Below are 27,818 nucleotides of genomic sequence, written 5' to 3'. Positions count from 1 at the left end.
GCGCAACGGCTGGGCATAGCTGAAGACCAGTCGATGGAAAGCCTCGGGTGGCGGTTGGGTGGCAGGAATGCATCGCGACGAGGTCGGATGTACCCGCGGCGGCAGGGTTTGGCGTTCAGTGTTCTGGTCGACTCGACATTGCGAGACGACGGGCTATCGGCTGCGACGGGGAGCTGTCGACTTTAGGATCCTAGGCGAAGGAGAGAGCGTACGGAGACTCTCTACGTTGCCCGGTGTCCTCCCTTGGCCCAGCAAAAAGCGTGGGAAAAACTCGGCCACGTCGTGGTACGAGTCCAAGGAGCTCTGGCCGAGGACGGCAGACAGGACAGAGCACCGCGCGCCTGCCTGTCCTCGACGTCAGCGGGCGTGACAGGACGCGATTGCAGCGTGACTGCCGCGTCGCGTCGCGTCTCAAACACGTGTGCGCACCTCGTCTGTTTCATCCACAACACTCGAATCGCCGACCAGCACTGCGGCTCCAACGGTCTCTGTGAATAGAGCACCCTTGAATTGCTACAGCCATGTCACTTGCGCTCGCAGATGCCGCCTTGTTCTGAAGCGACCCCACACCTATCATTGAGACTCGCGTCGACGTCCCCGAGGCAGTGCGCAGGCCACCTACTGATGAGATGCTCTGACAGTTTGCAGACGCCGAGATGCCATTTGATCCGTATAAATTGTCCTGAAATACCCTGTGCGTCTCCAGACGTCCCCTCAGGACTTTCCTCCTGGACCCCCTTCGTTTTCTGGGCTCAGACTGAGTCGGCCCCTGGTTTCTTTCTTTACTTTCTCCCTGGCGGCCTTTCGTTCTTTACTTCTACCCGGTGTATAACTAGCTTGAAGCTTTTACTGCCACTATGGAATGGTGGTCTGTCTTCCGCACAGCCCGGAGAGCTGTTTTCGGTCAGTTCTCGCCTTCCGTTGCCAAGCCCGAACACGATGCTAACAATCGTCTGTAGGTGTACTGTCTATTGTCAGTTTGGTTTGGGCGATTCTTCTCTCTGTCTACCTCGCTCGCGAGTGGAAAGACGCGGTAGAGGCACAGCGTGAGTGATCCCGTTTGCTGTACCGATGGACGTTGCTCATCACAGATGGCGCAGGCGTGATCGTACTACTGATGATATGCATGAACGCCGTGTTCTCCGTACTACTATATCTTATGTGAGTACTCCTTTCCCGCCTGACCGCAGATGTCCTGAACGTACTATAGGATCGTAGTAGTTTTCGAATTTTGGCTCGAGTTTGCGAGGACAGGTTTCTTATTTGCTGCCCACCTCGGTAAGCTCCTCAGTCCCTGTCATCCGTGAGCGCCATTGATGATGCGGCTCTAGGGGTTGCTGTGTCCTTGACAATTGTAGGACATACGTTCGACTGTTCCGTCTTCAGTGCGTGCCTTGCCATGAGGAGATAACTGAATGATTGCTGAACAACGCGCCTTTGTTAGAATCCCAGAACATATGCACGGGCACGTACCGCTTCTCGTTATTCATGGAGTGGACGATGGCGATCGTTTGTGAGTAGTCCTACTTCCGACGTGGTTCCATCCGTTGACCATCCGCAGTCCTCCTGCACGCGATCACTCTTTGCTTGATGTCGCTTGTTCCACAGCCACGACCAGAGGAACTCATCATACCTAAGGAGAAGCTTGTACACGACGTCGAGGGGCAATTCCACGAAATCGACCTGAAGAGCGCGTCTGCCGCGCTCAGTCCCGGCCTCGAGGTGACTAAGGTGGAACGCGTGTCGGTCGCGCCGGCTATGCTCATGACCCTCGGCTCGACGCCTACACGCGGGCCATGGCACTATGCGCGCACGGCGACACCGGAGACACCCTCGCGATCCAACACGATCAATGACCTGCCTTCACTCCCTTACGGCGCGTTGTCTGTCGCTGGATTCGTCGGCGAAGGTACAGGCCGCGCGAGTCCCGCACCATCGTACAGTTCTACGGATCTAGCGTTCCCTCGAGGAGCCCCCACTCCGACGACACGTCGCATGCGATCACTGCGGCTGAACCGCTACGCCGTCGACCCTCTCGCGCGCAACGGCTCAGTGAACTCGCTGGCGCCCTCGTCCGACTCCTCCCATAGCGCGTACAGCCAGATCTCGAGCGCAACTATCGGCGGCTTCCCGCGTCCTCCACAGGCAGTCGTCCTGAAGCGATCGTCCTCAGACGCGTCTAGTCTTTCCCAAGGACCGAAGAGTGCAGTTCCGCACAATTTCCCGCCCCAGCTGCGTCCAGGCACACCGACCACCGCTCGCGGGTTTAACTTCCCCAGGGTGCCCACAGTCTATTCCCCATCGACGAACGGCCCCTCGCGCGCAGACACTGCGACGCCGGATTCGTTTCATTCCGTCGAGCCTAGTCTGTGTTTCATAGACCCTAAGGAGAGGGAAGGAGCTCCAGCCGGCGAACAGGACGAGAAAGCGAAACTGCTAGCGCGCCAGTCGATGGGCCTCACCCGCCAACCGACGCAGCGACTCCAGCTGCCGAACCCCTTCAGTCCCGAAGGCAAGATCATGCGCAGCCCCACGATCTAGACGCTTAGGTCTCTCCCATCGTCCAGAATACTCCTTTTCCGGAGGCGGTCCTCTGACAACGACACGCACGTCCGGCTGTCAGACGTGTGTTCCGAACCAGGAGACGTGTCAGTAACCCAGAGTGGACAATTCTCATCATCAAGGGCCATGGAATTTGTTGTTGGACATACGGCACCCATGTCAGTCGCTCCTGTCTCACGTCAGTCGAAGTCCATGTACATAGTCGATCTGCTTGCCAGGACATCGACTGATCTTCTTGCACTATTGTAGTTCGCAGAAGTCATTATGACCCTGTGAACACACAGCATAATCCGGCACGCGGTCTTCGGACAGGCCTGTTGACAAGGTCCAATGGTCGTACAGAGATGCCTTTTGCAACCCGAACACAACATTGATTCCTTGATGAATATCATTATTTACCCAATCCTGATGCCCAATGCGAAGCCTGCGATGAATGATGCCCTTTGCTGGAAGTCGGCAGTCAGGAAATCCGTGATCCACCTCAGGAGTGAGCCGACGTTGGGCGCTTTCTTCCGCCCGACTGCGTCTGTCGTGTAGAACAGGTTCTCGAAACGGGAGGCCATGCGCGGCCAGTCAACGCGCAGAAGGTTGAGAGAGCCTAGGTACTGTAAGGGCAGAGTTGAGTCTAGGTTAGCTGTGTACGTGGGTGCGCGATACGTACCTGGAGCAAGACAAAAACACCGCCGAGCATGAAGGCTACTGCCTTGGCACCTTTCTTGACGAAGACTCCCGCGCATATGCCTGCGACGGTTCCGAAGGTGAGCTCATAGTAGCTGACACTCGACTGTGGCGGAGGTGCTTCTGGAGACTGGAAGCCTGGCGATGCTTGACTCGGCTTGGACAGTGGCGTGGAATGAACCCTGCTGTTGGGTTGTTGCATCTCTACGACATTATAAGTGAGGCTCGTGGATGGTCTCCAAAGAACTCACGCTCGCAGAATATCGTTGGTGCAGCAAAGATCGAGAGACCCAAACCCACTCCGGCGACACCTCCTGCCTTGAGCCAGAATGGCAGGGCTCCTCTAGCTGAAATCACCGGATACGTTGATACAAACGGCGACTTGCTCGGATAAGATGCGTTGTTGCGCCATGCAGAGTGGGAGAACGCAGACTTCGGCCCGCTAAGTCTGCTGACGTCGCGCGCAAGGGCATGTCTGAGACCGCCGAAGCCCAGTTGCTGGATGATGTTTCGCGAGAGTCCTACAAAGCAGGACGACTGCATGGCGATGTAGAAGGTGGTGGTACGAGTTCAAGTTGTGCGTTACTCGGCTGCTCCTCAAGGAACCGCTGGCGGGGAACGCGCGATCGACATGCATGACATCACGTCAGCTGATCGCGCCAGTCACAGCCTCTGTCACGCGCGAGTGTCACCCTGTCCCAATTTTCGACTGCCTTTTTGGGAAAACCTCGATCGCTGTTACTCTCCACTCGGACGGAACGGGCCTGCTGCAGAGCCCTTCTCGCCATCACACATAATCATGGGCCGTCGTGCGAAGAACAAGCAGGCACCGCCAGTGCCTATACAAGACACTACTCCTCGGCCCTCTGCGAAAAAGCTCGGCAAGCGGAAAGCCGATGCAGATGCAGATGTTAAGGAGAGCATCGGCAAACGACCAGCAAAGAAGTTACGGGAAAATCATGAGCTTCCGACGAAGCCTGCGGTCGGGAAGGCAAGGGCTGGACTGGCAGAGAAGGTGACGAAGCCTGCGAACAAGCCAAAGCCAAAGAGACGGAAGGACGAGGAAGACGAGGAAGACGCCGAAGCGGGGAGCAGCGAAGGATGGGAGGGTGTGCCAGAGGATGGAGATCTTAAAGCCAAAGCAAAGTATGTTCTAAATGAACAGTTTTGTACCTTCCGAAGTCTCACATATTATGCCCGTAAGATCGCTCTTCCACGACAGTGACAACGAAGGGGTATTCGTCGGTGACCTGGAAGACCTAGATGTAGACGGGGAAGATGGCGAAGAGTGAGTCTAGAGTTCCCACAATAGCACCCCCGCTTTCCGAGATTCATACTGACATTTTCTCTGTGCCCCAAGCGACGACCTCTTACGAGGACCAGCCCAAGAGCTTGACCTGGGCTCAGACGACGAAGAGCTGGAAATCGCACCGTCTAAGTCAAAAGGCAAGAAGTCAAAACAGCACGAACGACCCGCCAAAATTATCCCCACTGCGTCAGACGAGTCTTCAGACGACGAAGATGACGAAGACGGGCCTACCACCATGGCGAACATGGAGGCTCGTTCCAGAGCTCTGGACGCGCAAGCAGCGCGCGAAGCTGAGCTTGATATTGAGGAAATGCAAAACGCGGCACAGGCCGGCGAGGATGATGATGAGTTCGCGGACGCAGACGAGGAGGAGGATGAGGAGATGGGTGGGGAGGGTGAGGACGTCGAGGGTTTCCATCTGCCAACAGCAGAGGAGAGAGAAGACGAGAAGAAGAGCGGCGGTCCCGATGTGCATACAGTACAGAGACGCATGCGCGAATGCGTGCGTGTGCTGAGTAACCACAAGAAACGCGCCGCTCCAGGACGGTGAGTAGTTTGTATCAATCGAAGGGGCTTGGAACTTATTGTACGAACCATGCAGATCTCGCACCGAATATGTCCAGCAACTCATATCTGACATTGCGAGCTACTATGGCTACAATGACTTCCTTGCAGAGAAACTCTTCCAGATGTTTCCCGTTGCCGAGGCATGTTTCCAGTTCCGAGAGTCTGGCGCAGACCGTTCTGACTAGTCCCTTCTAGGCAATCGAATTCTTCGAAGCCAACGAAGTCCCTCGACCAGTCACCATAAGGACCAACACCTTACGCACTCGCCGGCGGGATCTTGCCCAAGCGCTCGTCAACCGAGGAGTTAACCTCGAACCCATTGGCAAATGGACGAACATCGGTCTGCAGGTCTTCGAGAGTAGCGTACCCATCGGTGCGACCCCGGAGTACCTCGCAGGCCACTACATGCTCCAAGCTGCTTCTTCGTTCCTCCCTGTCATTGCCTTGTCGCCGCAGCCCGGGGAGCGGGTGCTGGATATGGCGTCCGCTCCTGGTGGTAAGACGACGCACATGGCAGCGTTGATGGAGAACACGGGCGTGGTATTCGCAAACGATGCCAACAAGGCTCGCACGAAGAGTCTCACGGCAAACATCCACCGTCTGGGATGCAAGAACGTCGTCGTGTGCTCGTATGATGGAAGGGAGTTTCCCAAGGTCATGGGCGGCTTCGACCGTGTGCTTCTGGATGCGCCGTGCAGCGGTACCGGTGTTATAAGCAAGGATGCTAGCGTGAAGACGAACAAGGTACGTTGGTCCTTACTCTCACTGTGCATTGCTGTAACTGACAGCAATGACTGCAGTCCGACCGCGACTTCGCACTGCTCTCCCATTTGCAGAAGCAGCTCATCCTCTGCGCCATCGACAGCGTCACGCCCGATTCGAAGACAGGCGGTTACCTCGTCTATTCGACGTGCTCCGTCACGGTTGACGAGAATGAGGCCGTCGTGGACTACGCCCTGCGCAAACGGCCGAACGTCAAGCTCGTGGACACCGGGCTCGAGTTCGGCCGGCCAGGGTACACGAGCTTCCGCGGGAAGAACTTCAACGAGAAGGTCAGCCTGACCAGGCGGTTCTACCCCCACGTGCACAACATGGATGGGTTCTTCGTGGCGAAGTTCAAGGTCGACAAGCGCCAGAAGGTGAAGGCACGTCCGGATGAGGGTGGGGCAGATGTTAAGGGAGGAGACGCCATGGATGTAGATATGGACGCGGAGGAGACGAGGTTCGATAGCGATGAGGACAAGCCGTACCTCGAAGGTCAGCCACTCCTTCCATTTACCAAGCTTCCGAGAGCTGATGTGTGGCCCGTCTTCTCATTTCGCAGAGGCCAAACGCAAGCGGATCAAGGCGAAGGGCCTGCGTCCACCTCCGAGAAGCAAACCGGCGGAACCGACACCTATTGCCGTGAAAGCAGCCGCATAAGCCTATCTGTATCTACTGTTCTGCTTTCGGTGGTTCCTTTGACTTACACGGGCTTTGGTATACGATCTTTGTTGTGTGATCTCTATACATTTTGGGAAGCGTGCGGGCGGCAGTGCGCAGATGGCGTGAATGAAATGCTCCGGCGCGGTCTGAATCAATGTCGCCGAGGCGGGTCTGACTCTGAGTCCTTTGATTCTGAGTCCCACCTGGGTGCGGGCATCCGCTTCCGCCGACGTTCACGGTTCACCGGCACCCTTAGTAGCCCTTAGTAGCCTTCACCCGCCCTTGGGTCCACATGCAGTCGTCATCGGACTGAGCTCGCCACACGCCGAAGAGATGATGAAACGTTCCGTTCTCTCGTAGCCCATACGAGGTCCTTATGGCACTCGCGCGCCGAGAATGATACGCCCACTTGTGCTTATCGCACGCGAGAGACACACAATGTCCGGCAATTAGCATTCGGTGCCGTGGTGGTATTGGTATACGTGCGGATAGTAGACTAAGAATACAAATACATGGTGGGATAGTGGATAGACTACATCACGAAGACGTCCGCAAATAAGCGATGGCGTAGAGAGTAGTCGGAACTGTCCTGTCCAAGTCCTGTCAAGTACAAGTCCCATGTGGAGGAGCGAGGGAGTCATGCGGAGAAGGTGTAGAGCTTCGTCCCAAGGACGCGCGAGGAGCCGGCGGCTTATATATGGCGCGCGTCGTAGTTAGTACACGGCAGCTTTCCTTCTGGATAGCGTAGAACAAGAGTCAGCGGATGGGCCGAGAAAGCTGCCAGCTGTCGTACCTGTATCGCCGCCCACAGCAGACGTTTGCGGAGACACCAACCAGAGCTATCCAGAGAGCATTTGACGAACCCAGAGCCATCCACACCTGGAGCACGCCACCGAGTATTGGTCGGATGCAGAATACGATATGTCAAGGACATCACAAGTGTCATACATCGCCCCATCAGAGATGGAGACGTGGCATCAATGAGAAGGAATAGCACAATTCAACAATTGATCTTGGACGAGATTTGAAGTAGAGTGCGTCATTGAACGTAAACTCACGGCATTTCCCCAGTTTAGCGTAAGCGCCCCGTCAGACTCGCTGCCCACGCGACGGCGCACTACCGCGGCCAAGATGACATCGACGAGGAAGACCACGGTAGTGAGCAGCGCGGCCAGAATGCCCGAGACGAGTGTAACGAGCGATGTGCTGCGCGAGAGGCCGCTGCCGGGCCGCCGATGGACCATGAAGAGCGACGAGACCAGGGCAAGGAACGCGAAGCCCATAGCTGCGATGATGGCCCGAAGCAGATAAGATATTGCGCTGTTAAGTTCATGGGCGTCCGTGCGCCGAACACATACCGATGGGGTGCAGGACGAGCACAGCGCTCGTAGCTTTGGAGATCGTGTTTGTGTTTAGGTTGAGAGCAGTCGCACCGATCTCCGTTAGAATGGGTCGTAGCCAAGCTGCGCTTTGGAACATGACGCCGAAGTGTCAATGTCATTGCCCAGAACCCTGGGTCATAGGGGCCAGAGAAGGAGATCGTCAACATTAGATATAGGATAGCGCAAGAACTCAGCGACTCACGAGACGTCGACTGGTGAAATACAGTAGCCCCATACGCCGAACCAAACACTACCAGTTGCCGTATGGAATGAGGAGGTCGCGTGCCCAACTAGATGGAGGGGGAATATAGCCTTGATTATGGGCACGGAGAGGGATCCCAAGAGCAGGAGCACAAACACCACAAGAATGAAGAATGGTACAACGTCCGCTAGCATGGTTCAACTACGGTCACCAAGGACAGAGCACGTCGACAGAGCAGGCCACAGGGACAACGCAGGTCGACAGCACGACGGCTAGGGTGTCATGGGCAGCCGAACAAGGGCCCTCTCTCCCAAATACTTACGGGACCGTCGCCCAGGGCACGGAGCAAGGCATGCTCGATGGCAGCGCCAGCACGTTTCCGACAGCACCCAAGCATTCCGCAGCTTCACAGACGGCATAACGGGCGACACGTACACAGCGAGGGCGAGGACGAAGGCGTTGTGCCACCGCCGACATACGCGACTTATGTTTGCAGAGACAAGGCGCGTTATAGCACCCGTGGGAAAGGCGCGGCGGAGCTGGAAACGTGAAACGGTCTGGAAGGGCGGTTGCCCGGAACAGAAAAGAAGCGTCATACAAGCGAGAATGGATCACGCCTGGATGCCAAGGACCCAGTCACGTCGAGCTCGCAAGACCACTGCTCGCACGAGCCACTGCCCCCCGCCGCTCGTGCACTGTCGTGCCCAGCGGTAGCGGGGGAGATGCGTGTGCGGCGTGCTCTGTCTGCAGAGGGCAGGGCGGCGGTGGCGGCGGGAGTGCGGCGCGGATCTGCGACAGGCGATCAGACGGCTAATTGCAGGCAGTTCTTTCAGTGCGCCTTCGATCTATTTGTCTCTGTCTCCTTGTGAACCGTCCCGATTTCCCACGGCCCACATATACCGAATCACAAGGCCTGAACAGTCCAAAAGGACAGCCCTCGGGGGCCCTCGCAGGGCAAATATACAGCAGCTATGAGGGTTGTATCGCGAACGCGGCGAGAGGGGACGCAGCACGCGGGAAGGGTGTGAGTCAGGAGGTGTTTCAGCAGAAGCGGAGGCGTCGCCTGATTTGGGTTGCTTAACGCGAAATGTCCAAAAGAAGTTTAGCTTTGTTTGTACAGCCTGCATAAGGGATAAGAAGGCGCTCTGTTTGCTCTCGTCCCTATCTCTTTCTCTCTCGCTCTCTGTTCTTCCTGCGTCCGTCAGGCCATACCAGCCTCTCTCTTCTCGTATACCACTAATGTAAGTCGTCAGTTCAGCATTCTCTCGTACTGCCTTGCACCGCGCGACGCGCTTGCGTCTTTTTTCGCGTTTTTCCACTGCCCTTTGTCCCTAACGACGCGTCTGACTCTTTTTTCAGCTCGCCCACACTACCCTTCGTAATGTCTGACGCCGCCGCTCCCGCCCCCGTCGAGGACGTGAAGCCTACTGAGGCCCCCGCCGCTGAGGTTGCCCCCGCTGTCGAGGCTACACCCGAGGTTGCCCCCGCTGCGACTGTGAGTCATCATGTGCTGCGATGACGTATCCATGCTAACGGTCGTGTGATCTAGGAGGCTGCTACGGAGGAGGCCAAGGCTGAGGAGGCCGCGCCCACTGAGGCCCCTGCTGCTGACGCGCCCGCTGCTGAGCCCGCTGCGGAGGCTTCTGCTACTGAGGAAGCTAAGCCCGTACGTGTCATTGTAATATCTATCGTTTCCGTCCTGACGTCTGTTTACAGGCTGAGGCTGCGAAGGAGGAGAAGAAGGAGGACCGCCCCAAGAGCCCCAGCTTGCTGGCTAAGCTCCTCGCTCCTTTCAAGGGTCACGAGAAGAAGGAGAAGACTGAGAAGAAGCCTAAGGAGAAGACCAAGAAGGCTGAGAAGAAAGAGGAGGTATGTGGAGTCAACGTCACCACCCAGTAGCTATGGTGTGCTCATCATCGTATGTGCAGGCGCCCGCCACTGAGGCGCCCAAGGAGGACACGCCCGCTGAGGCTGCCGCCGAGGCCCCCAAGGATGAGGAGACTCCGGCTGAGCCCGCCGCCGAGCCCGTGAAGGAGACGTAGGTGTCGAGATACTGCGTATGATGTTTTTACTGATAATCGTCTCAGTGAGACTGCGCCTGCTGCTGAGGCCCCTGCTGCCGAGGCTGCTCCTGCGGAGGGTCCTGCCGAGACTCCTGCCGAGGCATCCAAGGAGGAAAAGGTGCGTCGAGATCCTCCACAGCCTGAGTGATTGTCCTCAACGCGCTTCGCAGAAGGAGGAGAAGCCGAAATCGCCTAAGGTCACCCGCCGGTTGTCGGCTCGCGTCGGCGACTTCTTCAAGCCGAAGGCCAAGGCAGAGCCCACCACTCCCAAGGTTGAGGAGGACCCCCCGAAGCTCGCTGAGTCGGAGCCCATTGCTCCCCTCGAGAACCCTGCTGAGGAGGAGTCGGCGCCGGCACCCGCGGCGACAGAAGAGCCCAAGACGGAGGCACCTCCTGCGGCTCCCGTTGTCGCTGCTGCTGCATAAGGCAGGATCGTCTCATGTCGTGCTTAACGTTATGACCTGTCACGATGCCCTCCGTCCTTAATGTCTCCTGCATTGACGTCTCATCCTCACTCTCCTGGTCCACCGCTCATCCTGGATTGGCTTTCTTCTTCTGTCGGTTTATCGTACGACGCGGATCTAGTCATCATTTGCTTACCTGTTTACGACCATCTGTTCGTTCATACCTGTGCAGCTAGGCCGCTGTCACTCCACTAATCACGATCCCGGATAGCGTGTTATCCTCATACCCACTTTCTTTCTCTCGGTGGCGTGCTCCTGTGGCTGGTCTCTATGTCGTTCTTTGCATGGGGTAGTCATAGGAATATACAGTGCGCATTTTGCCATGTAACTGTGTTGATACAAGTGTGCTTGTGCGTTGTCATCATCGTCTCGCTGGAACTGCTGAGGTGTCCTCAAGTTCGTACGATTTGGAGTGCCCGTAGTGAAGGCGGCGCCATGGTCTTGTTCGTCATTGATGGCAACGGGTTGGCTTGCGAGCAACCTGCATACATGCTACTTCTCGTTGTAACGCCAAGCAGCAACCAGTCGCAAGCACTCCGTTTGAGAAAGACTGCGAACGCTCCGTCCGCTGTCGTGAATACACCATGCATGTGACCGCTCGAGTCATTTGGAACGCGACGCGCCCAATACGAATATGTGCGTTTCTGCAAGCTCAGGCAAAGAACCTGCTTTCCCGCACGAACACCCTACCCACCCTACGCCATGCCGCCAAAATCGTCTGCGGGCAAGGAGAAAGACCTAGCGACTGAGGAGGAGGTCCTCCAGGCGGTCATCCTCGCCGACAGCTTCAATAAGCGCTTTAGACCGCTCACGGTAGGCAAGCCGAGGGTACGTCCGAATCTTTCGAAGGCTGTTGGGAGGTGCTGAAGGTTATGCCTGCTGACAGTGCTTGTTGCCGATCTGCAATGCAACGCTGCTCGATTGGACGTTTGAGAGTCTGGCACTTGCGGGCGTGCAGGAGATCTTCGTGATTTGCAGGTCGTATGCAGACCTGGTGAAGAAGGCTATTCGGTGCGCACGATTCTGATTCTTCTGTATATTATATTGGCTCATCATGCCGTGCTTTTATTCCTTCCTTCTACGTGCGCTGGGCTACAGAGAGTCGAAATGGTCGAGACCGAGCTCCGGCCTGAAGATCGTGCCTATCATAACGGCGAAGGAGACATTCTCACCAGGAGATGCCATGCGCGACATCTACACCCATGGAATCATCACCTCCGATTTCGTCCTGGTCACAGGCGATCTTGTGAGCAACATCCGCATCGACGAGGTCGTCCGTGTCCACAAGGAGCGCCGCCGAACCAATAAGGATGCGATCATGACCATAGTTGTGAAGGAGAGTGGGCTGCAACATAGGACAAGGTGCGTGCTTTGCCCTTAGCGATGACCTTGCAGGAGCCTTACCAGAGCTAAACAGATCGAGGGGCGAATCCGGCGTCTTCGTGCTTGACCCAGACACCTCCGAATGCCTACATTATGAGTCCGTCATCGGATACCCTCCGAAGACTCACGCAGAGATACCGCGCGAGATCTTCGCAGAGCATCCAGAGGTTGAGATTCGCAATGACCTCATCGACTGTTGCATAGACATTTGCTCTGTCGAAGTGCGCGTCCCATCTCACCGTGTGGTTTACGCATATGCTGACCATCGCATCGCAGGTACCGTCGTTATTCCAGGACAACTTCGACTACGCAGATATCCGGAGGGACTTCGTCTACGGTGTCCTCACATCAGATCTCCTCATGAAGAACGTCCACTGCTACATTGCGAAAGAGGGCTATGCTGCGCGTGTCGCAGATACGCGTAGCTACGATGCCATTAGGTGCTCAGAACTCTTCCAAGATTCTCATGACATGCTGAGTGTTTTTGTTGCAGCAAAGATATCTTGTCACGCTGGACATATCCCTTGGTACCCGACAACAACCACCCAGGAGGCCATGCTTACGATCACCTTCGTGGAAATAAATACATGGCCAAGGACAACACCATTATCATGTCGAGGTCTGACGCAATATTCTCGCAATGTCGGCAAGTAGTGACCATCCTCTCCACAGAACCGCGCGAGTTGGGCCAAATACGCTCATTGGTGCACATACGACCATAGCTGACGGTGCCTCGATTTCGGGAAGCGTGATAGGGCAGCGATGCAAGATCGGTCCTGGCGCTGTGCTAAAAGGCGCATACATCTTTGACGACACCGAGATTGGAGCTGGTGCTCTGGTTGAGAACAGTATCGTTGGTTCCGGCGTACGAATTGGCGAGGGCAGCACTGTGCGGACAGGTTGCCTCATTGCCGATGGTGTTGTGCTAGGGAAGAACGCACGGCTCGCTCGCTTCGATAGAGTGTCAAGAAGGCGATACCTTGTTGACGGCGAGTCGACAGATGGTGAGGAGGACGAGGAAGAATGGGAGGTGGTCGAAGCACGTATGTGTTTTCGCTCTTCTTCCTTCTGCTCGTTCCTTTCGATAACATGTGCATTCCAGACCAAGATTCTGTCACGTCAGTGCTCGGGGAAGGCTCAAACGCCGTTGTTTGGCCGCAGTCACATTCAGAAGACGAGGACGAGGAGGTCGACGAGGTGGAGTCATACAATAACCAGCGTCTCATGCGGATAGGTTTGTCTTCGTCGTCGTTGACCACGCACACGGTGCTGAATCTCGTTCCAGGCGACACAGCGTCAGACATTGACCTCTCTGACGCGGGCTCAGTCACGGAGGATGAGTCGGACTCCGAGGATGAAGACGATGCTTCCTCGATTATGAACGGCCTCTCTCGCACATCCTCGATGACATCTGTCTCCCTGCCGGACCCAGACGTCTCGACCATTCACAACCTCCAAGCCTCAGCAGCCGACTCAGAGTTCCGCTCAGAAGTCAAACAGTCGCTAGACCGCGCCTTCGCAGAGGGACACAGCGTCGACAATGCCTCCGTCGAACTGAAGACGCTCCGTATGGCCAGTAACGTTCCTCTGAGAAGAGTGCGTGAAGCTGTCGTGGAGGCCATCGTCGAGCGCGTCCCGATCGTCGAGGGTGACGCCGCCAAGCAGCGGACCGAGATCGGGAGGATGGTCGCGAGGTGGGGACCGCTGATTGACCGGATCGGCGGCGTGGACCCTGTCGAGACTGTAGAAGTGCTAGCGGTATGTATGCTTCACTTTGTCCCGCTCGTTCAGTGTCTAAGGGTTGTTTCTATGCTTTAGTGTCATTGCGCGCAGTCAAGTCGTCTACCACTGTTTGGCCAGATTCTAGCCGCTCTCTACCAAGCTGACATCGTCGAGGAAGACGACATCCGAGCGTGGCACGCACAAGCCTCGTCCCAGGCCGAGGGCCAGAAACCTGGGCCCTACATGGACGGACTCGAGAAGTGCTGGAGCGTCGGCAAGATGATGATCGAGCAGTTCGACGAGCAGGAGAGCGACGACGAGAGTGGAGAGGGAGAGGACGAAGAGGAGGAGGAAGAGGAAGAGGAAGAGGAAGAGAAGGGGTCCGCCGCACAAGTCCCTGCGACGAAGGCAGAGAGCAGTGAGGAAGAGGAGAGCGAAGAGGAGAGCGAGGAGGGAAGTGAAGGAGGAAGCAACGAGGGCAGTGAGGAGAGCAGCGAGGAGAGCGAGAGCGAGGAGAGTGAGGTCACGAAGGCTGCGGTCTCCGAGAAGACGCTCGCCTCTGCGGACGTCCCCGCCACGAAGGTCGAGCAGACAGAGACCAAGACTACGGCTACAGTATCGACGCCCGCTGGCGCTGCTGAGCCAGCGGAACCAGTCTCGACAACACATGCAGCTGTAGTAGCGGCAGTGGATAGCACATCCACTGCCACTATCAAGCAAGTCGAGGTAGCCGATCCGGCAAGAAAGCAGGTTGCTGCTGCTGTGATCGAGGAGACGCAACGGACTGTGGTCGTTGCATCGGCGGATGAAGCTGCGAAGCCGGCACCATCAGGCCTCTCGACGACACCATTGCCTGCGCAAGCTATAGCGAAGGTCGCAACGGGCTCTACACAGCCTAGCAGGAAGACCAATAACGAGGAGGACGAGGAGGACGAGAGCGAGGAGAGTGAGGAGGAAAGCGGGGAGAGCGAGGAAGCCAGCGGTAGCGGCAGCGAAGGGTCCAGTAGTGAAGAAGGGAGTGGGGAAGACAGTACAGGCCGTGACGTCGGCGGTGAGGACAGCAGCGAGGAAGAAAGTGAGTAGATAGAACGGGATTTACGGGTATCAATGTGACGACACTGTATACTAATCATTCCTTTTTGTACCTATAACATCGCTGGACAGTCGTAGAACTGACATCGCGTCTGCGTAGTCTGTCATTGTATGATACCACCCATAGCGCAAACACACGCGATGGATAGAAAGAAAGCCCAGCTAAGCCAACACCGATATATCATTCCTATATAACAATTAGCTTGCGTGTCCTGCGAGCCTGAGAACGATGTCCTCATCGAAATCAGCAGCACTAGTATGAGTCTAAGCACAGCTTGACGCCCGAAGGTTCCGCGCCTGTCAGAATAAGAGATACCACAGCGGTCGCGTTGGTGTGTAGTCACGGATTACGAATTCTAGACAGACACGGTGACGATAGTTCCTTGGCCACTGTGCAGCCTGTGGGTGTACCCATCGCGAGTCTAAAAATGAGACGATGGTTTCAAGAATATCGTGATTCACTGCAATGGACAGATGTTGAAAGAGCCTCTCATGACACTCCAAGCTGTACAATACTTCTGAGAGCGTTGAACGTTTGAACGTTGAGCTCAATGAACCATATTCCTGGCCGCTGATTCAGAAACGCGACGATCTCGATCTCACACCGAAGCCCGCCGGGCCACGCATCATGATGATCGTACCCCTCGCACCCGGGGAGACGCTCGGGCGACTCCTGGTCCCCTTACACACTCGCGTGCACGGATGAGACACGGTGGGGCGACGTTGAACGGCTCCGGATTGAATGTGATGCTCGGACGGGAGACATGATCCTGTTGTGTCCACACCGGTCTCGGAGTCGCCAAAGGTAGCTCAAAAACGTCCGCATGGCCGATATAACATTAGAAAATTCGCTCAAATCTCCAAAGGATTATCTGCTACACAACGATAGCGGGTGAGTACGAGAATCAGCTACCGATCGTCATCGTACGCATCCCTTACACTAGGGCAGTGGGCCTTAAATTCAAAGTAAACGGATCCATCTCCACGACCATCGTGGCTCAAGTCTAGACACCAAGTGCAGTGAGAAGGCCGGCGATTACAAGCTCTGTATAATAATTGCCTTGCGACAGCTTGCTCGACCTGATTCATATCAGCCTATGAGGTATGAACAGACGTCACTGGCACCAATTGACTCACATCCTGCCCCTCAACACGCTCACAACCCACATACAGATGCGTCCAACTGAGTCGCCGTGGCATTCACGCTGGAGTACAGAAATGCTCCATGGTCCGTCAAGTCGTTGAACGCCGTATGCCCAACATCGAAACCGTTGTCGGCGTGGTTGATGAGCACTACGTTGATCGTGCCGTTGGCCGACGTTAGCTGCCAGCACGACCCGCACTCAGCGGTACCGCCTTCTGAGATGAACGAAGCGCCGGCGAGGTAAGGGAAGTAGGGGAGTTCGCCGAACGTCTTGTACGGTGGATTGAGCAGAGCAGCGCAGGTGACGGTGCTGACTGAAGTGGAAGACACGTCGTAGTTGGGTGACAGGTTCTGGTAAACCACCACCTCGGTTTGAGCGAAGATCGCAGGGGTCGCGGCGGCTGCCAGTAGCAGCAATGAGTAAGCGTAGGGGAACATCACGGTATGCTTTGCGACGGTAGAGACGAGTACAAGATTTGGCGAAAGTTCGTTGGCCACTGAGGCTACATGGTCAGCACATTTATACTCCTGCTAGCGTGAGTGCATGCTTACGACAGATATTACTAGATGCCGCGGACCCCATACCGGCTAATAGCTGAACGCAGCCTGCGCCCCGCCGAATGCTGTTCGAACTGACATCGTCTTTGTCGCGCCACCACGGACGGCGGGCAATAAAATACTAACGGTCTCACATGGGGCGGGCAAGTCAGACCGATATGGCGGATGCTGTCACGAGAAGGAAATGCTCATTTGTTGCATACTTCTGAGAAGACACATCCGTCACAGGCCGGAGCGCCGAACTTGGGTGTGTCGTGTGTTGTAGTCGCCTACACCAAGGGCTACAGAAACGTTGAGAGGCCTTCTGAGAATGTTTTAACCGGCAAACGTACTGGCTGTTCATGTGATGGCTAACTCACCAGGAAAATTCGTCCATGCCTATCACGCTCACAACTTGAAGACCGACAGGACTCGAGCACATATGACATAACACCAGTTGAACAACAGAATACAGTCGATCATAGTCCGAGGATCCCAGTGTCCAATTCTCAGTCCGTTACCACAACGCAGGTACTATTCAAATTCCCTCTTGCTGCCAGCCTGTTAAACACGTATGTCATTTAGTCATAATGCATCACACAGGTGCAAATCTAGCGCACCTCTTCCCTAGCAGTCGCTCACAAACCGCAGACCGACGCGTCAACAGAGGTGGCCGTCGCATCGACCCTTCCGAGGAATTCGGCCTGACCGTTCGTCAGCGCGTTCAGCGCCTCGAGCGCGATATTGAAGCCAGCGCCGGCATGGTCGATGGCGAGCACGTTGATGGTGTACACGACACCCTGGGGCGAGGTGTACGACAGCTCCCAGCAGGAGCCGCACTCCGACGAACCCCACCCGGCGACGGCGGCAGCGCCTCCGATGAAGGGGAAGGTCGGCAGGGAGCCGAACGTGTCGTAGGGAGGATCGAGGCCCTCGGCTCCGTCGGAGCAGGCGACGGTCAGCATCGACCCGTCGGCGTTGTCGTAGGTTTGGTCGTAGGAGACCGTGACGGTCGTCTGCGCGACGACGGAGGTGGCGAGGAGAGCGATGGAGGCGATGAGGGCGGTGAACTTCATGGTGAACGGCGCGTCGAGAGGCAGATGGGACACTCGCTGTCTGCGTTGAAGAGACTGTGCGATGTTGGACCCATCGGTGCGTACGGGGGCCTTTTATATGTTCTGAGCTGAATCCCTAGCTGAGGTCAAGTCCAGGAGATGCGCTCAGCGTGTAGAGTCATGACCGAGAGCAGCGGTGGGCTGGTCCCGCTGTGAGATGGGCAAGCATCAGCAGACCGACGTAGGCTGCCAGTCGAGTCCCAGCCAAGCTAGACTGCGAGAGCAAATTGCGCATATTACTGGCAGCAGCAAGGCAAGGCCGGCGACGTGCACGCCGTAAGCCTGGTAGCCGCGCCCAACGACGCCTAGATGTCGATGCACTGAATGAGAGTGAGTGGAGGTACTCCTGAGTTTCACTGGGTGCGTACCTGGCTACTGAACTACGATGTCTAGCGTCCACCGATTCGACAGTCCACATGACGAACACCGGGGTCAGATTACCGTCGCACTGCGAAGGTAGACAACAGGCAGTATGATGCCGGGCGGCGCGGGGTTCCAGTGCGCTGATAGCTCTGCAGAATTAGGGCTCGTCGCTCCGTCAAGTTTGGTCACGGTCATACCAGACGCTAACCAGACGCACCTGGCACCGCGTTGGCATCATTCCCAATGCACTCACCACTAAGACCTCGGGTAGGCTCCGCCACGGATAGCCTGCTGCCCAAGCTGCACCTGGTTCTTCTCGAGTGATTGGTTGCGGGTGAGGCCAGCCCAAAGACAGACCCGCCTGTGACCGTATGTCTCGAACATCCAGAAGGAAGAGCCTCGCTGGTGGATTGACGGCAGCCTGTCACCGCGTTGGCCAATGAATGTGCCTAATCGACAAGCCCGCGCTACGGCCTACGAGGAGTCAGGCGGGCCAGTAACGTCCGTACAGTCGGCGGCACGAACACGCCTGGCCCGGCATGCGCTGCAAGCTCTCGGCACACGAGGGTGTGCATCAACTTTGAACTGGTGGTACGCGGCCGGCCCCGAAGCACGTTCAGCGCTAGGAGGTCTTGGCGATCAGAGATTCGAAGTTCAAACGTCTAAACCTGGGGATGTGAGAACAAGCGAGGAACTGGCAGGCGCATGTTTAAAGATGCCCAATCACGACGACAAACCCAGGACAAACCAGGCATAACTGGTAGCTTTCTGGGCCGCCGATCGGAGAAGACGGTTGATCGACGTTGACGTTGATCGATTGGTCTCGAATGCAATGCCGAAGAAGTTCGCTCGAGCTTCTCAGAGTCGTCGGTGGTCGCGGTAGTATCAATCGACGAAATCCACGAAAAAGGCAGTAGCATCACGATTGGCGTACACCAGTCCATTGCACATGCGAATTACAGTGACAATATAACACTAGTCCATGATGCGGTAGTCCATGTCCATTCACTGTCCAAAAAATGTCCAAGACGTGATCATCGTTCGGGCTGGTCGTGCTTGGTCAGGGAGTCCTGCAGGATACACCAACACGTCAGCCTCCGCACAAACCCGCAGCACAGAGACAGCACCCACATACCACCGCCCTACAGGCCGCAGACCGACTTGTCGACCTGAGTAGCCGTCGCGTCCACCCTGCCAACGAACGTCCCATCGCCGCCGACCAGCGCGTTGAACGCCGTGAGGCCGATGTTGAAGCCCGCGTCCGTATGGTCGATCGCGAGCACGTTCACCGTGTACGGCGTGCCCGTCGGCGTCGTGTACTGCAGCTGCCAGCACGTCCCGCACTGGTCCGAGCCCCACCCGGCGATGGCCGCCGCGCCGCCGATGTACGGGAAGTCGGGGAGGTCGCCGAACGTCGAGTAGGGCGGGTCGAGCCCCTCGGGCCCGTCCGAGCACGCGACGGTGTCTAGCGACTGGCCCGCGTTGTCGTATGTCTGGTCGTACGAGACCGTGACGGTCGACTGGGCGAGTGCGCTGGTCGCGAGGAGCGCGAGGGCGGTGAACATGGCGGAGAACTTCATGACGACGGTGGATGAAGGGAGGATGCGGGTGATGGCGAGGATGGGTGAGTAGCTTCTTGGGCTTGTGCTGGTCTGCAAGATGCTGGGGACTGACGGAAGGGTTTCGAGCTTTTATACGCCCCTAGACGTGCCCGAGCCCTAGCGGCGCCACGACGAGAGCAGAGTCGACGTAGGTTCCAGAATGTCAATTGCGACGGTGCTCGCAGCCCGTTGTGAGTACAGGCATGCATCAGCAGACTGAAGTCCGATGGTCGAGTCGGCCCCATGGCGGAGGGCAGGTCCGGCAGCGTACGTAGGCCCAGCGAACGCGCTCCCGCAGATCGTGCGCCGCGGACCGACAGAATGAAGGCATTTCCTGACCGGAGACGCCGCGCTTTGATTGACAGGCCTAGCATACAGTGTGAAGCACGGCGGTAGACCGCCCACGCGGCCACATGACCGTGTTTTGGGACCTGAATCACGGTGTGCACATCGCGGTAGGCCAGTCATGACCGCCCTAGCTGACCGCACACGGCGTTGATGCGCCAGTACGAGGTGGACTGTAGGCAGGGCCTGACAGATCCGGGCGTTCGGGCCCAGCAACAGCAGGCCTAGGACGGGCCAGCTGACTCTTGGCACTGGATATTGGCCAGAATGTAGTCCCCTACGAGGCGCGGGTACACTTCACCGGCTAGCATCTCGTTGTGCTCCTCCGTGAGCACCTCCCATTCCCTCTGCACTGGTCCACCCTTGTCGCCTACATGCACGTCTTGTCCATAGAGCTCTGTCAAATGTCCCCAGATCCGTTCGCTCTGCCCTTGGTCGACCAAGGTGTCTCCTTTCGAGTGCAGGATGAGCCACCTCAGATGCTCTGCCCCCGGGCGCAATTGGTAAGAAGCGGTGTTCCACGGCGCGTATGAACGCAAGCGGCCGAATGTGGGCGCGATGAACCACGTCTTATACGCGGGGTACGTGACCAAGAGCGCGTCAAGGTCGTATAAACCCTCGGACATCACGATAGCGTGGGTAGCGGCAAGTAAGGCCGGTGAAGGCACAAGCGTGTCTGGAGTAGGTATTGGGGACGGTGGAGGTGAAGGCACGCCAGATGCAGTGGAAGATGGCGACGCCAGTAGCGGAGAGGCGTCCGACGCGGGTTCGGGTGGCTGCAAGAATATGGACGTGAGCATATGCGCCGAGCAGCTGTGGCCGATGAGGTAGAGCCGGGTCGGATCATACGGCGGTGTAGGCGCGGATGCTTGCGGACCAGACCAAGTCAAAAGGGAATGCAAGAATGCAAGTAGGTCCTCCGCATGTCCTGGATGACGAATGGGTGTTGAGGCGGTAGTGAGACGATAATTAGGGACAGCCACGGGGAAGTTGGTATGCGCAGCGAGTCGTCGAGCAAGCCCGGCGTGTTCGGCCTTATCCTCGCTGCAAAGCATTGGTGAGTTGCGTTCGATATACGGGCAAGCTTGGAGACTCACGAACGCCATGCGCCGCCGTGAATGAAGCAGACCAGCGGGGGTAGCCGCGTATCCAGGTTCTCCCGCCTCTTCGGGACGTACAAGTCGAACTCGTGCAGCGGATTCCTGGCATCTGTCGCGATGTACGGGATGTCACGGTGCTCATCCAGCACGGTGGTGTTCGGTTGCGATGACATCCTGTGCGTGGATACTGCGCATTGGGTATGGTGCGTGGTGCGTGGTGAGCATGAGGGGCAGGCCTCGCGGCACGCGGGACGCACTTACACCTCGAGCTCGCGCGGCGTACGCAGCAGGATCTCCACAGCCGCGATAGCCTTGGCAGTGTATGGGCAGTCGCAGACGTCGTCGAAAAGGAGAATTCAAGAGCAACGCGGCGAGCAGCATCCACGGCGCACGCAGCGTCGACCTCGGCGTACTCGACGGCGATGGCGGCCGGCGGTATCGGGCGCCGGCGCCGGCGACGGGTTGCTCGGGTTAGGGCCACGTGGGAGCGCAGCCCGTCCCACGTCATCGTGCCCGGTGCCTCTGTTATAACGCGCGGCGCTCACGGTCGCCTTCGATCCCAGCTCTCTTTTCGCCTCCCTCCCTCACCTCACTCATCCACCGCCATGCCTTTCACCGGCTCTGACATCTGCAAGGTGAGCAGTCCGCGGTTTCTGTAGTTATATCCACTGACCGGTCGTTGCATGACAGATCATGTCAGTTCATGTTTGAGCAGACTCATCGGCCTCCTGCTGACCAAGTCGGTTATTTTCTAGCTTTGCGATCATCCTCCCGCCTGTTGGCGTCTTCCTCGAGCGAGGCTTTGGGGCTGACCTTATCATCAACATTGTTCTGGTGCGTCTTCTCTTCCGCTGAGAGCCTGAACATATTGTCTGACGCATTTTACTCCAGACGTGCTTGGGATACATGTGTGTATCGGCCTTGCTCTCACCCCCTTATGCCGCTCACGATCACACTTCCACAGCCCGGGCATCATCCACGCGCTCTACATCATCCTCAAATACTAGGAGGTGGAAAGCGCTTCAACTTCGCATGAATACTCATGATCCGTTACGACCACGAACGCTTCTTGTATTCATGGACTCTTCACGCTGTTGTAGATCTACTAGTACTTTGACACGCCGCTTTGCAGTCTAATGTAGGATATACCCCTCACAACGATTCTACCTATGATTGTTGGGAGCTCTTGCCCTGACGGATGTGGATACAATTGACCAAGTTCATAAGGAAAGAGTGCATCAGCGAATATAGGGTGCTTCTCAGCGCTGATCACATACTGTGCCCTTTGGAGCTCAAACCGAACTACCAATCAGTTTCAACATTACAATTGAGTTGTGAAGTATACGTCTCTAAAAGAACACACTACGGAGAAACAGGCTACGCATTATACATGAGTACGATACCCCCAAACAAGGAGGATCTATCAGAGCGAGGCAGAGCAGAATAATGTACTGTAACGAGCATGCAGCGTTTGACGACGAGACAAACCATTAGTTTGACGGCGAGTTCACAATATTTAGTCTGAAGTCAGGTCGATGACATCCAAGGGATCGTACGACACCCTCTTGCGCTTGCGCGACGGAGTCGCGGTCTTGGACGACTGCGAGCTCGCAACGGGCTGCATCGCGGGAGCACCCGACCTGGTGCGGGACGCCGTCGCAGGGACCGCGGGGCGTGCATTCACCATTGCGGACATAACACTGGGAAGACGTCCCCCCGTACCAGTGCCCTTCCTCGCGGTCTGCTTCGTCCTCCTGCGCGGCGACGTCCGAAGGGTGGCGGGCTGACTCGCAGTGGATGCCCGGAGTAGGTCTATGCTCGGGACTCCAGTAGGCGTCTTCGGTAGAGTCTTCGTAGTCCGTTTACTAGTGCCCACTGGCAGCAGCTCGGGGAGGGGGTCGACGTTCCACTGGCCGCCCGTAGGCTGCTGATGAGTCTGCGTGGAGCGTTTGGAAGCAGGCGGCGGGGGCGGGGCGACGGAAGTACCAGTTGGACGGGATGAGGCGGCTGGTTGCGCGAGGGACGTACGGCCTGAGGGCGTTGACGGTGCTGCGATGGCGGGACGTTCAGAGGAAACCGACGACGTCGAAGCCGCGGGGGGTGATTGTGAAGAAATGTTTCGCTGTCGCATGAACTCGTGTAATTTCTGTACGGCAGCTGATCTATCGGGACTGGCAGTTGGGAGCGCGCCAGCTTCTGGCATGCGCCCGTCCATCATGTCTATGATCACCTGATAGTCGGCACCGAGGATCCTCTTCAATTCTTCGTAGTCCGGAGAGATCGAGGCAAGGATCGTCGCGCTTTGACTTTTCGCCAACTTCCACTGAATAGGGCGATGGATCGTGTCATCTTTCGTGATCTACGCGTACATGCATCAGCGGGTACGCTGCCGTGGTTTCGCACACGACCACTCACCAGCAACCCTTGTGGGACAGCCCTGAGCACTGACCACGTAGCGGCCCGCCGCGCATACGTGACCAACATCGACTCGAGGTGCTTCTTCCTCGCCGCACCGAGGCGATGGATGGCGCGGTCCCTCTCCGGGCTGCTCATCAAGAAGTTGAACGCAGTGGTGCAGTCCACACACTTGCATCTGTAGCTCGCCAGCATGGCCATGACGTCCGCCGGGACATCGTTCGGCTTGGGGCCGAGGACGCGTTTCCCCCAGAGCATGAGGACGGTCTTGAAGACCGCGCTGAACGGCTCGTCGGACAGCGAGAGGCCGTTCTCCAGCAGGAACTTGCGCAGCTCAGGCAAGAGAGGCACGAGGATGTGCTCGACGTACTCCGGCGAGAGGGAAGGCGGGGCGAGCAGACGCTTGAAGAGGAGAGTACAAGAGTCCATGCAATCGGTGCGGTGACATAGCGACAGGAGCTCGATGGCTTTGGTGATATCCGGCTCTGAACCGGTGCGAGCGCCCGTCATGTAACGCGGTCTCGCATATGCATAGAACTTGGCTTTCTCGACGATGTGTCGCACCACTTTCGATGCAAGAGACCGCACGGAGGAGCCCGTCCTCGATGGAGGGAAGTCGCCGGCATGGGCGCGAAGAAGGTTGACGAACTCCGACATATCGTTGTCGGTGTATGCCACGCTTGACCGAATGACTGGCCATACTCTGGGTGAGGAACTCGATGAGAAAGGACCGATCAGTCATAATATGGCACGGCACTCACGTTTTCTCAAGGAAATCAATGCCTCCATGAAGAATCGCGGTCTGAACGAGCCATGACAGGTCCTCTTTGGTGAGCGCGGTTGGCCGAGTCCGGAGAAACAACAGCACGGTCTCCTCGTAGAGCTTGGCAACACTGGGGAGAGTAGGTGAATTGGCCGGCCGAGCCCTGAGCTTGACTCCAACAAGAGGCAGCAGAGGAATCAGGACATGATTCATCCGTATTGTCGTGTCCTTCTCGCTTAGGCGGCCGGTAGGCAGGTTGGTCAGCTTCTTGACGAGCTGCCCCACAAGCTCATCGCTGTCCGCTGCGAGACACGCGTCCATATAAGTCATGGCTATAGCTGGCTCGGGAACCGGTTCCGATCTCTGCCACGGGTAGCGGTTCAACTTCACCATGGCACTGGTTGTTGTTTTGTATAGGTCGACCCGCCGAATCGCGGCTGAGAGGACGTCCATATGCATCTTCGTGATCCTCCTCTGGGCATCGAGAGAGACGTCCGGCTTCAGCGCCTCTAGTTTCAGCAGGTCTGCCAACGATAAGAGGAAGCTAGGATCAGAAATTCTGCACAGCTGAGGCACGATCCTGTAGCATCGCTGCCGTTAGCTCCCTGATACCGAGGGACGCCAAACAAGACCTACGAGTCTTGTAACGCTGGCAATCCACCGTGTTCCAAAGTAGTCTGTAGCAAGGCTCGACCGTCGTCTGCTCTCGGCTTCGCGAGGTGATTGATCGCGAATTCGCGTTGGGTGCGAGCCCATTCGAGGACGCCTTGCCTCGCCCCTGCGAAGTCTCCTGCCCACTTCTCCAGTGCATCCAAGAACTGAAAGAGCGGCTCATTATCTTCCTCTGTGTGCACCATTTCTTCCATACTGAAAGAGAAGTGATGGTTAACGCTACGTCGCATCGCGGAATCAGATCATATCAAAAGGCATACATTGGTAGCAGGAGTTGAAATCCGAATGTCTCGATTGATCGAAAGACGACGTCACTACCGAGGGTTTTGACACCTAGGGTTGCCTCGCACAATTTAGCCGTACGCTTCCACAGCTGAAAGTCTTGCCAAGAGCAAGCGACACTGCACAACGTTCGTGCGACCCGGCCTTTCTGTTTTGCATGGGCCTGTGAAAGATTGAAAAGGAACTCGACAAGCCTGCGATCCCGTTTCCGTGATTTTCCGGGCTGTAACTCTACCAGTTCGTCGAGCATAGAAGAGATGTCATCTTCGTATGTCTTATCGAGGTCGAAGTGTTGAGGCCGGATAATGAGAGCAGTACGACGACAGGCTGTGCGTCCGGTCCGTCAGCGAAAAAAGTGGGCAGCAGCAGTGGAATAGACGTACATCGCTTGAGCATGTCGGGTACATCCTACGGACGGCCATTGAGATACATCGGCGGTCGGACGAGTGGATGGTACGTACGTCTTCCATGGACTTTATGCGATGTTCTTCATCGAAAACAGAGCCCTCTTGAACCATGTAATGGGTATCGTTCGGTATCATATCCTTGTATGCGAACTCCACGTCACGTTGAAGGAGTTGGCCATTGAACTACAAACAGAAGCGTCAGTGGGTCTGTATGTCGCATGTTGCTCGCCTTACATCGGTGAGGTTGGTGATGGTAACAGATTCGTCGCATGTGTCATCGGTATGGTAGTAGCCCAGGTCTTCCACGGGAGTCGTTTGAAAAGCCTCGAAAGTAGCCAATCCGAGGCAGATTCCGCACTGCTGCGCTAGTCCATACAATACGGACACCTTGTGAGCATCAGGTCCCTTCAAGGTGTCGACTTTGAGGGAATCGTCGGGATAGTGGTGGTCAAGAAGATAGATTATCTTCCTTGGCGTGTCTGCTCGGATACTCCGCTTCCATGACAACAGAATGCGTCGCAGTTCAGCGATGGCAATGGAGTCATCGGATAATGTTGGTCTAGGTACGCTCGGCGCATGCAGTATGTTGTAGGAAAGCGCAAGACGATAACCACTAGTGATAGGCTGGAGTTCGTGAACAGCATCCGCGTGCCAAGAGCGCACTATGGTCTTGAGAGCGCTTTCCGCACATTCATCGTATACTATACGTCGTGATCCGTGCGAGATTTGCGTGGCACCCCCAGTGAATTTGGAGGGTAACACGACGTGAATGCTTGCGAACACTTTGCTTGATACATCGGAGCTGTGGGGTGACGAGGCATCAGTGGTACCGCGACAGCGCGTGATGTGAATGTTTCACCTTCGCTCTGGTAAGCAGCTAAGGGCAACGTGAGAGCGAGTCGTGTAAATATGCTCAAGTACGCACTTCGCGCCCTCCTCATGGAGTAGCAGATGAGAAAGCTCACAGCGAGGCTGACTTTCTGCGACGTCGACACCCAAAGCAGAACACACATCCCCTACGACGCGCTGCGTGAAGCCCTCCCAGGCTGGATTTGCGAACAGGACCTAGAGCACAAAACGCCGTTAGCATTCTAGCGTGTCGCATTTGAGCGAACACAAAGACACCTGATTGGCATTCATAGCCCATGCGCTATGTGTCGTATCGCCCAGAGTCTGCATCATCACCGGGTGACAAGCCGACTTCACGACCTTTGCCTCTCTTTCACTGAGTGGCAGACCGACAACGCCGATATCATCGGCGAGCAAGGTCAACCCTGGATTGGGCACGTCGGTGTACGTACGGTTCATCGAGTATGAACCTTTGAAAGTCTCCGCGAGGTCATCGACGAGAATGGTCTCCAAGTCCGCCTACCCTCATGCTGATAAGTCCAACCTTCTGGGGTGATAAACCTGAACATACACGTATATCTGTAGATGGTTGCGAGATAGATGGCCCTTCATCGTCATCGCTTGATTCTAGGTCGGGCGCGTCCTTGCTCCTACACATGTCTACGTCCTCAGAGTCATTAACGGGAGTGGCTTCCGTCGCGGACGTGGAACAAAGATTCCTTCCGCTCTCCTCACGGATGTGCGAGTGCTGTCGTGTACTTTCAGACAGTGACGATTCCGCGGAGCATTGATCGGCCGGGATGTACTCGTCGCTCACAATAGGCACATTGAGTTGTTCGTCCACTGAATCAGAATGAGTAACGAATGCGCTTGATTTTCCCACATCGCGCGCACCTTCATGCATCTCTGCTACAGTTTCTCCGTCGCTGGCAATCGACGGAGCACCCTCGAGCGCGTCATCGTCAATAAGCATTTCGTCCATATCCATGCTATGTGATAGACCCGTGAAGTTCTTGTCTAGGTATACTTGTGCGTTCTGCACCGCAAAGAATGCGAGCCTGCAGAGCCTACTAGTGCGTCGCACTGGTCGCCTTGCAGCTCAGCTCAAGGCCAGAGATATTGAGTCCAGTGTTACTGCTGAATGCGAGCAGGGATGTAAGAGGTTAAGCACGCTGCACGAGACAGTACTGGCAGTTGCACTACGACGGTGGGCCACAATTGTAACGCGTCGCGTCAGACCACGTGATTTGTGACAACCGCGTTAGATGGGTACTACTGGATCGTACTGCAGACGGCTGCCAGCGAGCCTCAGAGATCTAACAATTGACTAGCTCTGGATGCATCATAATATATATAAACATGCATGGATTAGCGTC

The 27,818-nt window shown here is 56.4% G+C and overlaps 12 protein-coding genes across 12 annotated transcripts; 5 read left to right on the top strand and 7 right to left on the bottom strand.

Annotated features, from left to right (window-relative positions):
* Positions 1 to 857: 857 nt before the first annotated feature.
* Positions 858 to 2,749, top strand: C8Q71DRAFT_876827 (uncharacterized protein; the record flags this gene model as incomplete). The annotated part of the gene is made up of 7 exons (XM_047928418.1): positions 858 to 903; positions 960 to 1,046; positions 1,101 to 1,161; positions 1,211 to 1,278; positions 1,332 to 1,385; positions 1,445 to 1,513; positions 1,562 to 2,749. The coding sequence occupies 7 exons, from the start codon at positions 858 to 860 to the stop codon at positions 2,539 to 2,541; spliced, it is 1,365 nt and encodes a 454-aa protein (XP_047783727.1). The 3' UTR covers positions 2,542 to 2,749.
* On the bottom strand, positions 2,750 to 3,840 carry C8Q71DRAFT_215210 (FUN14 family-domain-containing protein). Its single transcript, XM_047917065.1, has 3 exons — positions 3,492 to 3,840; positions 3,224 to 3,444; positions 2,750 to 3,167 (listed from the first exon to the last, which is right to left on the bottom strand). Exons 1-3 carry the CDS (start codon positions 3,781 to 3,783, stop codon positions 2,958 to 2,960), a joined length of 723 nt encoding a protein of 240 aa, XP_047783726.1. The 5' UTR covers positions 3,784 to 3,840; the 3' UTR covers positions 2,750 to 2,957.
* Positions 3,841 to 4,039: 199 nt separating this feature from the next.
* Positions 4,040 to 6,538, top strand: C8Q71DRAFT_720156 (NOL1/NOP2/sun family RNA met; the record flags this gene model as incomplete). The annotated part of the gene is made up of 7 exons (XM_047921342.1): positions 4,040 to 4,386; positions 4,445 to 4,528; positions 4,601 to 5,095; positions 5,151 to 5,247; positions 5,312 to 5,860; positions 5,917 to 6,373; positions 6,441 to 6,538. The coding sequence occupies 7 exons, from the start codon at positions 4,040 to 4,042 to the stop codon at positions 6,536 to 6,538; spliced, it is 2,127 nt and encodes a 708-aa protein (XP_047783725.1).
* A 759-nt stretch (positions 6,539 to 7,297) lies between these two features.
* Positions 7,298 to 8,593, bottom strand: C8Q71DRAFT_820003 (pali-domain-containing protein; the record flags this gene model as incomplete). The annotated part of the gene is made up of 4 exons (XM_047926165.1): positions 8,126 to 8,593; positions 7,975 to 8,004; positions 7,600 to 7,861; positions 7,298 to 7,420 (listed from the first exon to the last, which is right to left on the bottom strand). Exons 1-4 carry the CDS (start codon positions 8,317 to 8,319, stop codon positions 7,298 to 7,300), a joined length of 609 nt encoding a protein of 202 aa, XP_047783724.1. The 5' UTR covers positions 8,320 to 8,593.
* A 696-nt stretch (positions 8,594 to 9,289) lies between these two features.
* Positions 9,290 to 11,016, top strand: C8Q71DRAFT_733904 (uncharacterized protein). Its single transcript, XM_047922366.1, has 7 exons — positions 9,290 to 9,366; positions 9,485 to 9,620; positions 9,675 to 9,791; positions 9,842 to 9,994; positions 10,054 to 10,163; positions 10,213 to 10,306; positions 10,359 to 11,016. Exons 2-7 carry the CDS (start codon positions 9,507 to 9,509, stop codon positions 10,611 to 10,613), a joined length of 843 nt encoding a protein of 280 aa, XP_047783723.1. The 5' UTR covers positions 9,290 to 9,366; positions 9,485 to 9,506; the 3' UTR covers positions 10,614 to 11,016.
* A 238-nt stretch (positions 11,017 to 11,254) lies between these two features.
* C8Q71DRAFT_802146 (nucleotide-diphospho-sugar transferase) lies at positions 11,255 to 15,079 on the top strand. Its single transcript, XM_047925960.1, has 10 exons — positions 11,255 to 11,480; positions 11,539 to 11,663; positions 11,751 to 12,014; positions 12,070 to 12,256; positions 12,312 to 12,475; positions 12,529 to 12,654; positions 12,708 to 13,078; positions 13,138 to 13,269; positions 13,321 to 13,793; positions 13,854 to 15,079. The coding sequence occupies exons 1-10, from the start codon at positions 11,355 to 11,357 to the stop codon at positions 14,838 to 14,840; spliced, it is 2,955 nt and encodes a 984-aa protein (XP_047783722.1). The 5' UTR covers positions 11,255 to 11,354; the 3' UTR covers positions 14,841 to 15,079.
* A 609-nt stretch (positions 15,080 to 15,688) lies between these two features.
* Positions 15,689 to 16,641, bottom strand: C8Q71DRAFT_214982 (Cerato-platanin-domain-containing protein). The gene is made up of 3 exons (XM_047917064.1): positions 16,546 to 16,641; positions 15,987 to 16,490; positions 15,689 to 15,929 (listed from the first exon to the last, which is right to left on the bottom strand). The coding sequence occupies exons 1-2, from the start codon at positions 16,574 to 16,576 to the stop codon at positions 16,006 to 16,008; spliced, it is 516 nt and encodes a 171-aa protein (XP_047783721.1). The 5' UTR covers positions 16,577 to 16,641; the 3' UTR covers positions 15,689 to 15,929; positions 15,987 to 16,005.
* A 423-nt stretch (positions 16,642 to 17,064) lies between these two features.
* On the bottom strand, positions 17,065 to 17,606 carry C8Q71DRAFT_720152 (Cerato-platanin; the record flags this gene model as incomplete). Its single annotated transcript, XM_047921341.1, has 2 exons — positions 17,065 to 17,091; positions 17,184 to 17,606. 2 exons carry the CDS (start codon positions 17,604 to 17,606, stop codon positions 17,065 to 17,067), a joined length of 450 nt encoding a protein of 149 aa, XP_047783720.1.
* A 1,445-nt stretch (positions 17,607 to 19,051) lies between these two features.
* C8Q71DRAFT_214792 (Cerato-platanin) lies at positions 19,052 to 19,883 on the bottom strand. The gene has a single exon (XM_047917063.1). The coding sequence runs from the start codon at positions 19,586 to 19,588 to the stop codon at positions 19,151 to 19,153; it is 438 nt and encodes a 145-aa protein (XP_047783719.1). The 5' UTR covers positions 19,589 to 19,883; the 3' UTR covers positions 19,052 to 19,150.
* Positions 19,884 to 20,178: 295 nt separating this feature from the next.
* On the bottom strand, positions 20,179 to 21,227 carry C8Q71DRAFT_853202 (Alpha/Beta hydrolase protein; the record flags this gene model as incomplete). The annotated part of the gene is made up of 2 exons (XM_047926915.1): positions 20,179 to 20,998; positions 21,052 to 21,227. 2 exons carry the CDS (start codon positions 21,225 to 21,227, stop codon positions 20,179 to 20,181), a joined length of 996 nt encoding a protein of 331 aa, XP_047783718.1.
* A 255-nt stretch (positions 21,228 to 21,482) lies between these two features.
* C8Q71DRAFT_733871 (UPF0057-domain-containing protein) lies at positions 21,483 to 22,357 on the top strand. The gene is made up of 5 exons (XM_047922365.1): positions 21,483 to 21,689; positions 21,745 to 21,749; positions 21,810 to 21,888; positions 21,946 to 21,962; positions 22,019 to 22,357. Exons 1-5 carry the CDS (start codon positions 21,660 to 21,662, stop codon positions 22,059 to 22,061), a joined length of 174 nt encoding a protein of 57 aa, XP_047783717.1. The 5' UTR covers positions 21,483 to 21,659; the 3' UTR covers positions 22,062 to 22,357.
* Positions 22,347 to 27,627, bottom strand: C8Q71DRAFT_733865 (uncharacterized protein). Its single transcript, XM_047922364.1, has 12 exons — positions 27,337 to 27,627; positions 27,014 to 27,285; positions 26,719 to 26,961; positions 26,519 to 26,658; positions 25,828 to 26,395; positions 25,648 to 25,776; positions 25,570 to 25,594; positions 25,165 to 25,513; positions 24,869 to 25,099; positions 24,231 to 24,812; positions 23,470 to 24,172; positions 22,347 to 23,413 (listed from the first exon to the last, which is right to left on the bottom strand). Exons 1-12 carry the CDS (start codon positions 27,428 to 27,430, stop codon positions 22,571 to 22,573), a joined length of 4,179 nt encoding a protein of 1,392 aa, XP_047783716.1. The 5' UTR covers positions 27,431 to 27,627; the 3' UTR covers positions 22,347 to 22,570.
* Between the last annotated feature and the right edge of the window lie 191 nt (positions 27,628 to 27,818).

This window comes from Rhodofomes roseus (assembly GCF_022264815.1).
Source record: "Rhodofomes roseus strain CIRM-BRFM 1785 chromosome Unknown C8Q71scaffold_2, whole genome shotgun sequence".
NCBI lineage: Eukaryota > Fungi > Basidiomycota > Agaricomycetes > Polyporales > Fomitopsidaceae > Rhodofomes > Rhodofomes roseus.
Note: the sequence above shows the minus strand (reverse complement) of the source record. Positions and strands in the feature narration are given on the sequence as shown.

Excerpts from the sequence above, each read along its gene's own strand:
- C8Q71DRAFT_802146 (XM_047925960.1), top strand. The coding sequence starts at position 11,355 with ATGCCGCCAAAATCGTCTGCGGGCAAGGAGAAAGACCTAGCGACTGAG. Across the intron at positions 12,476-12,528 it reads CGTAGCTACGATGCCATTAG|CAAAGATATCTTGTCACGCT; the intron begins GTGCTCAGAACT and ends TTTTTGTTGCAG. Across the intron at positions 13,794-13,853 it reads AGACTGTAGAAGTGCTAGCG|TGTCATTGCGCGCAGTCAAG; the intron begins GTATGTATGCTT and ends TCTATGCTTTAG.
- C8Q71DRAFT_215210 (XM_047917065.1), bottom strand. The coding sequence starts at position 3,783 with ATGCAGTCGTCCTGCTTTGTAGGACTCTCGCGAAACATCATCCAGCAA. Across the intron at positions 3,445-3,491 it reads ACCAACGATATTCTGCGAGC|AGATGCAACAACCCAACAGC; the intron begins GTGAGTTCTTTG and ends ATAATGTCGTAG. Across the intron at positions 3,168-3,223 it reads GTGTTTTTGTCTTGCTCCAG|TACCTAGGCTCTCTCAACCT; the intron begins GTACGTATCGCG and ends CTGCCCTTACAG.
- C8Q71DRAFT_214982 (XM_047917064.1), bottom strand. The coding sequence starts at position 16,576 with ATGGGGTCCGCGGCATCTAGTAATATCTGTC. Across the intron at positions 16,491-16,545 it reads GGCATCTAGTAATATCTGTC|TGGCCAACGAACTTTCGCCA; the intron begins GTAAGCATGCAC and ends ATGTAGCCTCAG.
- C8Q71DRAFT_733904 (XM_047922366.1), top strand. The coding sequence starts at position 9,507 with ATGTCTGACGCCGCCGCTCCCGCCCCCGTCGAGGACGTGAAGCCTACT. Across the intron at positions 9,621-9,674 it reads AGGTTGCCCCCGCTGCGACT|GAGGCTGCTACGGAGGAGGC; the intron begins GTGAGTCATCAT and ends CGTGTGATCTAG. Across the intron at positions 9,792-9,841 it reads CTACTGAGGAAGCTAAGCCC|GCTGAGGCTGCGAAGGAGGA; the intron begins GTACGTGTCATT and ends GTCTGTTTACAG.
- C8Q71DRAFT_214792 (XM_047917063.1), bottom strand. The coding sequence starts at position 19,588 with ATGAAGTTCTCCGCCATGTTCACCGCCCTCGCGCTCCTCGCGACCAGC.
- C8Q71DRAFT_733871 (XM_047922365.1), top strand. The coding sequence starts at position 21,660 with ATGCCTTTCACCGGCTCTGACATCTGCAAG.
- C8Q71DRAFT_733865 (XM_047922364.1), bottom strand. The coding sequence starts at position 27,430 with ATGGATATGGACGAAATGCTTATTGACGATGACGCGCTCGAGGGTGCT. Across the intron at positions 26,396-26,518 it reads CTCCATGAGGAGGGCGCGAA|CTCCGATGTATCAAGCAAAG; the intron begins GTGCGTACTTGA and ends GTCACCCCACAG. Across the intron at positions 23,414-23,469 it reads CTGTCCCACAAGGGTTGCTG|ATCACGAAAGATGACACGAT; the intron begins GTGAGTGGTCGT and ends ATGTACGCGTAG.